At 35.5% G+C, this 13,362-nt stretch overlaps 1 protein-coding gene across 1 annotated transcript in view; it reads left to right on the plus strand.

Moving 5' to 3' along the window:
- The window catches only part of LOC140136235 (neural-cadherin-like), a 48,843-nt gene extending 38,009 nt beyond the window's left edge, over positions 1-10,834 (plus strand). The window contains 8 exon segments of the mRNA XM_072157958.1: positions 179-217; positions 1,492-1,808; positions 2,449-2,624; positions 3,974-4,244; positions 4,603-4,780; positions 5,614-5,852; positions 8,405-8,662; positions 9,523-10,834. Of these exon segments, the coding sequence (XP_072014059.1) occupies positions 179-217; positions 1,492-1,808; positions 2,449-2,624; positions 3,974-4,244; positions 4,603-4,780; positions 5,614-5,852; positions 8,405-8,662; positions 9,523-9,764 (1,720 nt within the window). The 3' untranslated portion in view covers positions 9,765-10,834.
- The last annotated feature ends 2,528 nt before the right edge of the window (positions 10,835-13,362 follow it).

Below are 13,362 nucleotides of genomic sequence, written 5' to 3' on the forward strand. Positions count from 1 at the left end.
AAATGTTCAACATTGTGTCACATACTGTATTTTTCGTTCAGTAACTTGTCAAATTATTTACCTCAACATGTTTTGTTTGCTTAATTTGTCTTAATTTTGTCATAAATCACATTTTTCAAAATGTCACTGTTGCCATGGTGATGTAATGTGCTATCAATGTTTCACTTTTACTCAACAGATCAAGAAAAAATACAGATAAGAAACCTATAATACAAGTGTACGTGGGTTGAACAAATTCAGTTGCTATCAAACTTTCAATGCACTTTTTCGAGTTGTTTTTTCTCTGCTCACGTAGTTGAAACAGAAAAAAAAAAAATTAAAAGAGAAGTAGAGCTTCCACAGTGTGTATTTATGTTTTAAGCTAAATCAGAAAAAAATGCATGGTCGTTGCTTATTATTTGAAATAAAAATTACTGTCGTTTTTGTTAATATTAAACCATACCCTCTTGCAAATGTGCATTACCCTCCCTGTTAGCATGATACAATGTGATTCCTGCATGCTGCTTCAAAAGATTTCCGACTGAACCACTGAAAATAAAGTGTATTTGAAGTTGCATAACTATTGTTAATGTTTGTCTGTGTTTGAGACGAAATTAGGATTGTTTGTTTGCTCTGTGCAATTTGTAACATTGATTGCATGAACCTCTTCTAAACCAATGAAGTAGTTAGATATATATAGGTGACTCTGTCAATGGCATTTTTCTACCGTTGCCCTTACCTTATTTAGCTATTATAAGAACTGTGGATTGTGATGCTAGAATTTACTGCATGTAAGACTCTTGAGATTTTAAAGAATCCCCATTATCTCCCTCCGTACTACAACTTCCCATGCTATGACCTTAAAAAAAAACTAATTCATTGCTTGTATCAGTCTATTCCAGTTAAAATCCATACACCCCCTATGGAAGATGTTACCTTAATCTTCCACACAGGGAGTGTGATTTTCAAATGAAGTTACCTGAATGGGTGACTCCATTTGAAATCTACACCCCTGTGTGGGAGATTAGTCTTGTCTTCATAGGGGGTGTATGGATATCAACAGGAATAGCCCATTCTTGTTTGATTCCATTTTAACCTATGTCTAAAACTATAAAAACAATGAACAAGTAAAAATACATTTGCCGTGAAATTGAGATGAGAGTATAAACACATACCCAAAAGAATGATATCCAATTACCTACATGCATGGAAAGTTGCAAACTAACTACTGTGTTATCAATGTTTGTGTCAATGTGTGTATTGTCTAAAGGTGTGATGAGAATAATCTATTGTATAGATGGGCTATTCCATTTGAAATGCATATACCCCTGTATGTAATACAGGATCTTAATCTCCCACAAAGGGGGTGTAGATTTCTAATGGAATCACCCATTCAGGTTATCATATTTGAAATTCTAATCTCCCCGTGTGGACGACTAAGGTCAAGTCTTCCATAAGGGTGTATGGAATAGCCCATTTTCACAATACAATCTGTTTCGTCCTCCAATTCAGGCATTTGAATTTGAACACGCCTCTTCAACTCGGCGGTGTTGACATCTCAGAGGGTTTTACATATCCAGAAGAAATAGAATTCAAAGGTGGATTTGATGGCTGCATGCAAAACCTCAACTCTGACGGGTATCTGTTTGACCTGCAAACTCCTGGCAAGCAGAAGAACAGTGAACCAGGGTGCCCACGTACGGACGAGAACTGTATGACGAATGATATACCACCTGAACCAAAGTGTAAGAATGGAACTTGTATTGCCGACTTGGACGATGCGTACTGCGTGTGTTATCCTGGGTTTATGGGTGAAAGATGTGACCAAGGTAAGTGTTGCATGTCCAGTGGTGCTAATTGTGTATTTTTTAATGAAATACTTGAGTCTGTATAGCCATGCAGCACTGTGGGTATTCCACCGTATTGAATTGTCGCATATGGGAACTAAAATTATGTACCTCAGAGAAGGCTGGACATTGAGCAATATTGGTTTCTCAATTAATGAGTATATTATTTACAAAAGGTGTGCATGTATTGCTTAATGTACCACATTATCAGTACAACATGTTCACACAGATGGCAAATAGGCATTCATTTCAAATTGAAGTTGACCAGCACATGAGGAAGCAATGTAGAAGTTAACTTTTTTCAGGTCTGAAACTTTTCATCTTTTTAGCAGATTTCAGTGTTTTCAATTTCAGTGTTTTCTTTTATTTTACCCTAATTTCACACTGTTTTTAAGGGTTTTTTTTAGCATTTCTAGGATTTTTTCATTTAAGGTCAGTTTCAGGCCTGTTTTTAGCTTTACCAGACTATCCAACATATAAACCCCAGGACTCCTAAAATATGCTATTGCTGATAAATGGATTTGGGAAAACTAAGAGAAACTGTAAGTAAGTGTCTCCACTAATTGCCGTCAACTGTAACCATAACAATACATTTTTGTGTCATTTTGTTTTATTTCAACAGAGACTCCTGCACATGACTTTGCTGATGACAGTTATGTAATGTATCAGCTGAATGAGGGTAATTTGGAGCTGGATGAGAGAGAGGCTAATTATCAAATCATGATGAGAACAAGAGAGAGGGAAGGCCTTATTTGGACCATCAGCAATCAGAATGGATTGGAATTTACAACATTGGAGGTGAGTGACTATGCTTTATCTCAAAAACTATTTTGAAGTTAGGTGTGCAATTTGGTGTTAGTATTATTTGCCCTAATATTGTCCTAAGAATGTGCCTATTTAGATTTGACTTGTATGTGTACAAAATTTTTAAACTGGTTGGATTTAAGGTTAGGGGTTTCAGATATTATATTGGTAGACATCGACGGCCTGAAATCATCACAACTAATTTCAGCAAAAATATCATGTGTACCAAATTCCTTTTAAGCGTAGTCCTTGCTGTAATAAGCGGGGACATGAAGCAGATACCTTCAGACCTTGTTCAAAGTAACACATTTGACGATGAGTATTATGAGTATGAAATGTACGAATACTTCGCAAATGGGATTCTGCTTCTCATTTCAAAATGGGTTACAATTATGGATTACAGGTCAGAATTCAAACATTCGGTGTTCAGATTTGGATTTGAGGTGTTATAACCCATTCTTAAAGAGGCCATCCCACTTTTGTTTCAAGTTCCTTAGGGGATTAATCAAGGTTGATTTACGCCAATTCGTACGGATTTTTCGAGGTATTGGTATTCAAAACCTTTGTATCGGTCATATTTTTGAATTATACTGAATGTGTTATTTGAATTACCACAGAAAAATGGAATTTAATACTGTGTTTTTTCTGATTTTTGTATTGAAATTTGCTAGTTCAAAAAACACGCTATTTATCCATCTAAATAACCTTAGATCTATTTCTTATTTTGCAACGTGCAAGTTCAATGGGTTGGCATGATAATTTGAAAGTTTTGTAATTTTTAGTGTTAAAACAAAGAAATTAGAGCTCTTCAAACAGGGGAATGTCATGAACAAATTAGTATGCATAATTGGTCACGGAGCATTACGCGCACTGGTTGTTATGCATATTTATTTTCACACAGAGCAGCGTTTGAGCGTAGTCACGACTGACTGTTGTTGGTCGAAGCAGCCACAAAAATCGATTTTCATTATCTGAATCAATATATTATTGAAAAATAACACTGGTGTTTTGCAAAAGTTCATTCTACAAATCATATACTTTGAAAACTTGCTTAATTTATTGTTGTTAATGAGTTATGTACGTTTTACAAAAGTGTTATAACTCAAGAACCACAGGAAAAGTATATCTGTGATATTTGAATTCTTCTACACGCTATGAATTGAGCAATGAAATTTTTACTAAAGCTCACTACCATTCGCAAGATGCTGTGAACTACTTTTTTTTCTGCTGCTTCGACCAACAATACATTGTATACCCTTAAGACTACAGTACAAGCAACATGATGTTAATTTGTATTAGAGAATTACTCCATTGATTTACTTTTACTCCATTTCTTCCCACAGCTTGTCGATGGTACTGTAAGAGGACGGTGGAATCTAGGTGATGGGGAGATCACTGCACACCTAGATCAATTCCAAGTAGACAATGGGGAATGGCATGCCATTCAGTTCACTCGCTACGACAACTATGTCACAATCAAGATTGACGGCGGCGGTGGCGTAAGGCAGATTGAGAACCGTGAAAGCACACATCAGACTCTGCGAGTGGACCCCAATAGTTTGATGGTGGGTGCGTTTGTACAGAGAGCTGTGGAAATTACACAGAATTTTGAAGGTAAGTGTAGACTTTAAATAAACAGAATAAATTTAGATATTTATTTGAATGACTGAATTTTCAAATTCCAGTTGAAATCCATACTTGTAACCTCTATGGAAGGCATATCCTTAATTTCAAATGGAGCCACCCATTCAGGTAACCCCATTTGAAATTCACACTCCCTGTGTTGGAGATTAAGGTCATGTCTGCCATAGGGTGTGTATGATTTCAACTGGAATCACAGGCAAGTTAATTTTGAGCTCCGATACAATTAGTATAACATTTAATATGACACATTCATCATGTATTTCTTTTTGTAATAACAATAAATGTTGGTAGTTTTATAAATAAAATATCTGTGTATTGTTTTTTGCAGGCTGTATAAATGACCCACGGATAAATAACCGCTACCTCGGCATTATGTCAGCAACAGACTATGCAACACCACTTCCCTCCAATGGGGTATCGGAGGGCTGCCCCTCCGACTCTTGTGCTGATGATCCATGCCCTGTCCCATTTGTGTGTGTCGACCTGTGGAGAGAGTATGAGTGCAGGTAATTTTCAAAACTATTTGGTGTAGAAAGAAATATTTTACAAAGTGCTATAATATTGATGTAAAATAGTATATACCAGAGATAGACCCAAAGAGTCTATTTGAGTCCAATCTCTTTGATATATATATATTCTCTACATAAATATACTGTTTTGCCATTACTTTGGGACTGTTATCAAAGTTATATTCATTTACTTGTTACAACGAAAAAAGAAGAAACCAATTTTGCAAATTGCACCATGGCCTTTGAATATGAAGATGAACTTAAGTATTTTGTGAGTTAATTCAAAGAGACTTCATACTGCCTTGTATTGACCCTTTGCACGGACATCTCAAAACAAGATTCTACCTACAAAGTGTGTGTGTTATATGTGCGTATGCCTTCAGCAAATTGCAGGAACCTCGAAGCAAGATGGTGGATCCGTGCAACGGGTCAATTATGATCTTGGTTTGGGACTTTGTTTTATTAAGTTCCCCATAGCCTTTTTCACACATGATGACCAAATACTAATTGTACTTTTTCATCAATTAAGTTGGTAAAACTGCAGATATCTTAATTTGAATTGTAAGTATGTATAACTATGTTAATTCGAACAGGTAAGTGCAATAGCTGCCCTAGCTGTGAACATTTGGCAATTTACACACATATTGTACTCATCTACACATGGCAGCTATTGCACTTACCCACCTCTGGCACTGAGCAGTCGAGTTGTTTGAACATTTATATTTTTTTAGGGAATTGGTATGAAAATGATTTTGTGATCTAGTAGAATTAAAAAAAAAAACTTTCTCTTCTTGATTTAACCAATAAACCCTGAAAAAATTCCATCCTAGGTGTCCCAAAGGTCAGGAACAGGTCGGAAACGACTGCATCCCCCTGGATGAGTGCGAGTCCAACCCATGCCAGAACGGAGGAACTTGTTACGATGAAGATAATGCATTCAGATGTGACTGTCTGCCGGGATGGAAGGGAATATACTGCGAAGTCGAAGCCGTAGCCGTTGTACAACCGCCACTCACATTTAGCATTGGCGCCATTATTGCTATACTCGTGTGTCTCTTGTTGATACTTAGTGAGTACTAACCTCGACTTGTTTTTTTTCCTTCTTCTATTTTTCTATCAAACATGCATTCCATTCTTTTTACACACACACACATAATGTCACATGTTTCTCGCGTAGATGTCCGGAAGGAGAGGAAAAAATTGGTAACGTTTGTAACCGTATTAACGAGTGCATATCAAATCCGTGCAAAAATGGCGGCACTTGCCATGACAAAATAAACCGATTTGTATGCGCTTGCGCTACGGGATGGAAAGGAGATTTTTGCGAGCTTGAGCAGCGTCCGGTCTTGAAACCTCCTCTCCGATTCAGCGTTGGTGCAATCATTGCAATATTAGTATGCCTCTTACTTATACTAAGTAAGTATTGGATTATGTGTTGTACGGAGTCCCTATTTAATCCTGTTGATGTTGTCATAGGTTGTTCTCTGGGCTTTGTAAGGTCACATGATCAATCACATGACCAATTTCAGAATACTTGCATGCATTATTATGATATACATCATCTGCTTTATTAAAAGTGAAATTAATTTTTTTTGATTGACTTCTAAAAAATGACACAAAACAAGGGATCTAGATGTGCGGTGATCTCCCCGTCACCTAGATGCAAGGAATCAGAAATTGTTTTGTTCTAAACAGAAATTTAACACCAGGTGTGACCTTAATCAAGCATACAGTAGGTGTATATTACCCCTTTATTAATTACCTTACCGTTAAAGTGTTCTCTCACTTCATCAGTGTTCAATCTCAGCTAATATATTTAGAATTATTTGCGCAGTAAATAAAAGATTTAACTTAAAAGAAATGCTCTTGATGATAAGAATAGAACACTTTGTGCCAAAGTGGAGCCATCTTTTAGAAAGAAAATGTCATTTGACACATCCAGATTGTAGAGAATGAACACTGTCCTTTATTCATTCATTCATTCCCTCTCCTTTCACAAAATGTGTACAGCTCTCTCTTGTACTTGTATCCCCTCATGCAGAAATGCCACTTATACCAATGGGTTATGCCAGGTTTATACCAATGTTGAGGCTTTTTGCGAGGCAAAATTTATTTTCAGCTCTTTAACCTGAATTCACACACCCATTTTGGCATTGGGCTATTCCAGGTGAAATCCATACACCCCCTATGGAAGACATGACAATAATCTTCCACACAGGGAGGTGTTGATTTCAAATGGGATTACCTGAATGGGTGACTCTATTTGAAATCTATACTACCTCTGTGGGAGATTAAGATCACATCTTCCATAGGGGCGTTTGGATTTCATCTGGAATAGCTCATTTTCTCACCAGTTTGCAGGGGGGGGGGTAAAACTGAGTGGCATCTTTGCTCTTACCTATTGATCCAGTATGTATCAGGGTCAAGTTGTGCTGTTATTGTGCCAGCCTAATTTCAGTGTACTTTAAGTTCTACCATCACTGTTCACTCATTCCATTTATTTCACATCATATATTTCATTAACCTTTCCTCTTGTCAATATGATAACTATGTACCTAATTCACAGTAAAATTATCCAAATGCACATCAATATTGATTAATTTCTTTTTTTGCAAACCGTTTGCAATTCCCAATGTTGAATGAAGTCTCCCTTGTAATATAGTGATTAATTATTTTGTTTAAAATTGTAATTTCTGATTTTTGTAGATAACATTTAATTTTGATATGATATTTTGGCCTTGTTGGTAAAATAAATGCCTATTAGTTTTTACACTTTTTATTGTATATCAATGTGGCAATACTATCTACATATATAGACACCTTGCAACCCTTGTCATGTATTCTTGCCAAAATAGTATTTTGATGTGAACATTGTTTCAATGTATTGAATTTTAATATTTATATTGAGTCTTTGCGTTGAATCTGAGCAACACTGTACAGAATTTATCTTTATTTTTATTATGAGCATGGTTTAGTCAATATATTGGTTTTGATCTGAAAAAAGATAAACAAATTCTCATTCATCTATCTTGAAATAGAAAGGAATTTACAAGACTTTCCAATATAGATCAGACTTAGCATCACACAACCCATTGGAGGATGATAAGTTAACAAAGCTAGTCCTAATCCAAAGTCCCAAACCTTTTCTGATCATGGAAAACTCAAAAAAATCCATCACATACACGCTTCTTAAGCTTCAAATCCCTGCCCTAAGTTATCTCTGGGACTTTAAGTTTCAGCAAACTCCCAAAAGGAAAAGAGGATATAAGTCGAGTTCATTGCCATATCCTCAATAAAGAAAGAGTCATGAATCATGGAAGGTCCCGCTCCCACTAGTATGAATCTCATTCCAGTTCCAGTCCCATAAAAAAGTTATTTCATCCTGGAGTTAGTTTTAATCACACCTATTAGATACCTCCTACAGTGTCATGGGTTGCAGCAGATTGTCTGCTTAAACTGTAATTTGCACCTCTTGAATATTCATGAAGGATATCATGAATATATAAATTTACATTAAGGATGTCATGAATGAATATTCATGTAATTTATAGTTTAAGCTCCACCCTGCACATTTATTGACAATTTGATGTTAACCATTCATTGCTATCTTCCTCCCTACAGTACTACTAATCGCTTTTGTCATGTACAAGCGCAACAATGACCGCAAACAAGCTCTAGCCTTCGCCATCGACCCTGAAGATGATATCAGAGAGAATTTCATCAATTACAACGAGGAAGGTGGCGGAGAGGAGGATCACGATGCATACGACGTAGGCACCTTGAGGAAACCAGTAGATACAGTGAGCGAGGGCAGTGTAGAACCTACCAAGATCATACCTACAGAACAAGCACCTACAAAAGCAGCACCAAGACCGCTTGGTAAGTAAAAGTAGCTGATATTATTAAGTATGGTATGGTCAATTATATATTGCTTGCATCTCCTGAAGGAACTGTTTTATGACCACATATAAATCTTTATTTAAAAAAATGGTGAGAACTTGTACCAATTTGTTGTGGCTAGCACATACTAATCCACTTTTTTCAAAACGTAAAGCGCTCAAAGTTAATGATATATATTATTACCAACTTGGAATTTATATGCATCAATTTCACCATTGTCTCCTTCCTAATAATTTATGCAACAAGAACTATTTTAACTCAAATAAAGATTTTCATAATTATAACACACTAGTGGGATACAATGCAGACAACCTCCATATTGGCCATACTAACACCAACCTGGCCTTTAATACCATCAAATTTCAAGGTGCATATCTTGGGAACAACTTACCAGACCACCTTCTTTTCAAAATGCACCTTCGATCAATCTATTCAAACAGGTGCTTAAGCATGGGCGTCAATCTGGGGGGAGACGGGGACGTGTCCCCCACCTTTCGGCAAAATTACCCATTTTTTGTTCTTTTTATCCACTTCTTGACAATTTAGGCTGCTTGTCCCTCCCCCACATTTCAAGCCAGATTGGCGCTTATGTGCTTAAGAAAAAAGTTACTGAAAAATATGATTCTTGTACCACTTAAATCTTTCCATCCTTGTAATATTAAAATGCAAGGTGATTTGGTTATTCAAGGGTAGAAATTTATTTTTAATAGACTTATTGTTGGCACCCTTGTTTACGGCACTTGTATGTACCTGTACAGTACTCTATTTGTAATTTTAGGCAGAGGGCATTTCTTAAATATGTTTTTCCTAATTCTTTGCAATCTCTAATCGATTCACAGGTGACGAACCCAACGTCGGCGATTTCATCAATGACAGACTAAATAATGCAGACGATGATCCAAACGCACCACCATACGACACACTATTAACATTCGACTACGAAGGCGAAGGCTCAACAGCGGGCTCGCTAAGTTCACTAAATAGCAGCAGTACTGAAGATGAACAGAACTATGATTACTTAAATAATTGGGGACCACCCTTTAAAAAGCTTGCTGATATGTATGGTGGCGGAGAGGATTAGCTCCAATGTTTGTAAATATAATATTCTACTTTGCAACTGAAATTTGTGTTCATGTGTCGTTGGCTTTTTTATACAAGCACCCCTTATTTAACAAAAAAAATATTATTCAAATGAACAAGTATTTTTTCCTTGATAAGTACTGTAGATTTCCCCAAAAATGATTTTATTGATGTACTAATAGAAAAAATACAGGTAAGATTCCTTTTTTGTACTTTGTAAAAAAAAGACAAAAACGTTTTTAAGTAAAGTCACTGATTTTAAACAAAAATTTTTAAATATTTAAAAATGAGGATAAGTACTATGATAGTACTAGAATATGAATCAAAAACCAAAATATTAGGGACCTAAGAAAACAGGTCAATCACTCAGTAGGCCTTAATTGATTGATCCTGATAATTCACTGTCGTGAATTTGTAGTATTTTTAAAAGCATTTTTTCATTCAATATCACTAAAATTTGTTTAAAAACTACTTTTCATGTGAAAATCTACCCTTGGTAATACAAGTCAATGATTTGCCCTGAAAATATTTTTTTAAATTATTATTAAGTGATATTTGCTGTTTGTTAAAGTCTGTTATGAACTCAAAGAGTCAAATATATAGAATTTTTCTCAGGGGGTGGGAGTCGGCTACTTTATTGGGTACAAATACTTTTATAATGAAAGTTTTATATGTAACCCATATCGGGACCATGAGATTGCTAAAAAGTGTAATGAAAGAATCGTCGGTATTGATAACTAGTGATAATTACAGGGGGCTCTCTTCCCAAAATTCAAGCCACAATTGGAAGGTGTTTTTTTTATATATTTGATGTTTGAATTCAAAACAGACCATGTATTGTACAAATATGAATGATGTACATACATTAATCATAGAAGTGTGTTGTGTTCAGTTTTCTTTTGATTCAAATCCAAATCAAGTAAAAAAAAAGTTAAATTCCCTTGTACATAAACTTATATCCTGTTTTATAACAAAAACATTTGAAAAAACAAATCAAAATTTAGATTGATGATTTACGATAGCATCATAGGTTTAGTGATCTTGATCAGTGATGAAGTTAGATTTTTTAAATAATAACATAAAAATTGATTTGGTTTTGGACGAGTTTTTGTTTTATTTTTTATTGTACTGTGGTAACCATTCCATGATTCTTGCTATAGTTGAACCCCAGAGCACTACCTGCCGATCTAACATTGCCTCTGATTGGTCAATTACATGATATCTTCACTTTAATCACCAATCAGAATGGAGCTTTGCAAATAATTCACCCCAATTTTTTTGTGTGGTGAAATTATTCTAACAATGTTGCTGATTGGGCAAATTGATAATGAAAGCTTCTTTTTGCCCAATCGGCAGGTAGTTCTCATGGGGTTAAGTAACAATGGCTGGAATTAACCTTTGACATGGCATTTCCACTACATTTGATCAAATGTGCTGCAAAGCTTGCCCTGAGGCAAGTTCATGATATCGGGCCTGTATGTCTGCATGATGCTTTTCAAACCAGATTGATCTGTATCACTTTAAATCCAGATAATTGATCTGAAATATGATCACTTAAACAAGTACCATTGCTCTCTATGTAACATGATAAGTTAAAGGTGGTTCTATGTGCTGGTTTCAATGTTTGACCTAAAATCCTGTCATCATTTTCAGGATTGATTCCCACAGACCACATATTTATTGTGGATTACACAATCTGGTTTTAGTGTTACTCATGTGAATGCACCATGAAAGCAACAGAACTAGATGTATCCAGATTGGTCTGGATTGAAAAGTATCAGGTGCAAGGCCCAATTACTCAACTTGGGTGTGGTCATCTCTTCTTACTGATCCTATGGTATCGAACCATTCTCTGCAAAGTTCAGAGGTCAAAGTTCAGAGTTCATATTAACAAAAGATGACGACATCCAAATTTATATGAAATCATTTTTTATACTGTGTTTGTAATTTATTGTGAAGTGTTTTTGATTTTTGCTTTGAAAGCATAATTTATGAGCTAATTTCCAAAGATTTTAAGTGATTATTATTCCAATTGTTTTATCCTTTTTAAGTAATCCCTAAAAATCCTTGCTCCCTTTTATTTAGGAAAAAAAAGTATTATTTGACTTTAATTTTAAAATGATTGCAGATGAATATATTGCAATGTTAGTGCATCAAAGTCATATGTACAGCGGTTGCACAGTAGTATTTTGAATTCCATTGTAAAACATCTGAATATTTTCAGATGTATAAGTCATTAGGTAGTGGCTCTTACCTCAGGTGACATAGATTGTCCCATGAAGCATCCTAAAATCCACTACCCTCCAGACTTTACATCTTGATGGAGATAAAATGTATGATATAATACTAATAGAAGGCAACACTGGAGATACGACTTTGTTGCGCTCACATGTTATTTGTTTTAAGTGTGTGATAATTACTTCCAAATGAAGAACAAATTAATCAGTGTTCCATTTATCCTGCTTTGGGAGTAGACGATACCTCCTGCAATTGCATAGTACTATAATCATTTTTTGTTTCCAATTAAATGTCGCATCCTCCAAATTTTGAACCATTATCAGCAAGAAATTGGTTTCTTGTTTGTTTGTTCAAATCACTTTAATGGAGGTTTATGATTTCTAAGCAAGTACTAACTCATTTTAGAGAGGTTTAGCATTTCATGTGTGATTGCATGTACAGCAGAATTTTCTGTGACATCTATAGGTTTTGTACATGTTTTGCATATGGGCTATTCGAGTTGAAATCCATTCACCCCCTATGGAAGACATGACCTTAATCAAATTGGGTTACCTGAACAGGGGATTCTATTTGAATTCTACACCCCCTTGTGTAGGAGATTAAAATCATGTCTTCCATAGGGGGTGTATGGATTTCAACTTGTGTAGCCCAATGGCATCGTAACTTTACATCAATACCATGATTTTGGTGCTTGTACTATGATCTCCTATATTAACACAATACCCAAACCCAAGTTCTGTGACCTATAGACACATACAAGTGACCTTGCTATGAGTTAATGTGTAGTATAGTAAGTTGAGGATGTTCTTTGAATTATAAGCAATAATGATAATCCTGAGCATTGGACTTCCAGAGACTTATCATGATCAATCTAACCACCAAATAGGCTCAGGTCTTCACACCGCAAGAGAGGTCAGTTGAGTTTAAAACTTTAGCGACAAGGGTCATAGATAGAACTGGTTATTTGGGATGATGTTAATATCAGGAGCATTGGGCTGTCCCCGATGAAATCCATACACCCATATGGACGACATGACCTTAATCTCTCACACAGGGGCTATAGATTTTAAATAGAGTTGTCCATATAGGTAACCCTATTTGACAATCCATGTGTAAAAGATTAACGACATGTCTTCCATAGTGGTTTATATGGTTTTCAACAGGCATAGCCCATTATAGTGTTGTTTTCTTTCTTGTGCCTTTGCCAAATCAAACGATAATAAAATTACATGTTGCAGTATATGTAAACCTAATGTTATCCATTGTGCAAATTAGATTGATGTAAAAGTTTGCTTTACAATGTATTCAATAGGTTTGTGACATTGAATTGTACTATGTGATGGAGCCAAGAAAACTATTTT

Source organism: Amphiura filiformis, chromosome 16 (genome assembly GCF_039555335.1).
Source record: "Amphiura filiformis chromosome 16, Afil_fr2py, whole genome shotgun sequence".
Lineage (NCBI taxonomy): Eukaryota > Metazoa > Echinodermata > Ophiuroidea > Amphilepidida > Amphiuridae > Amphiura > Amphiura filiformis.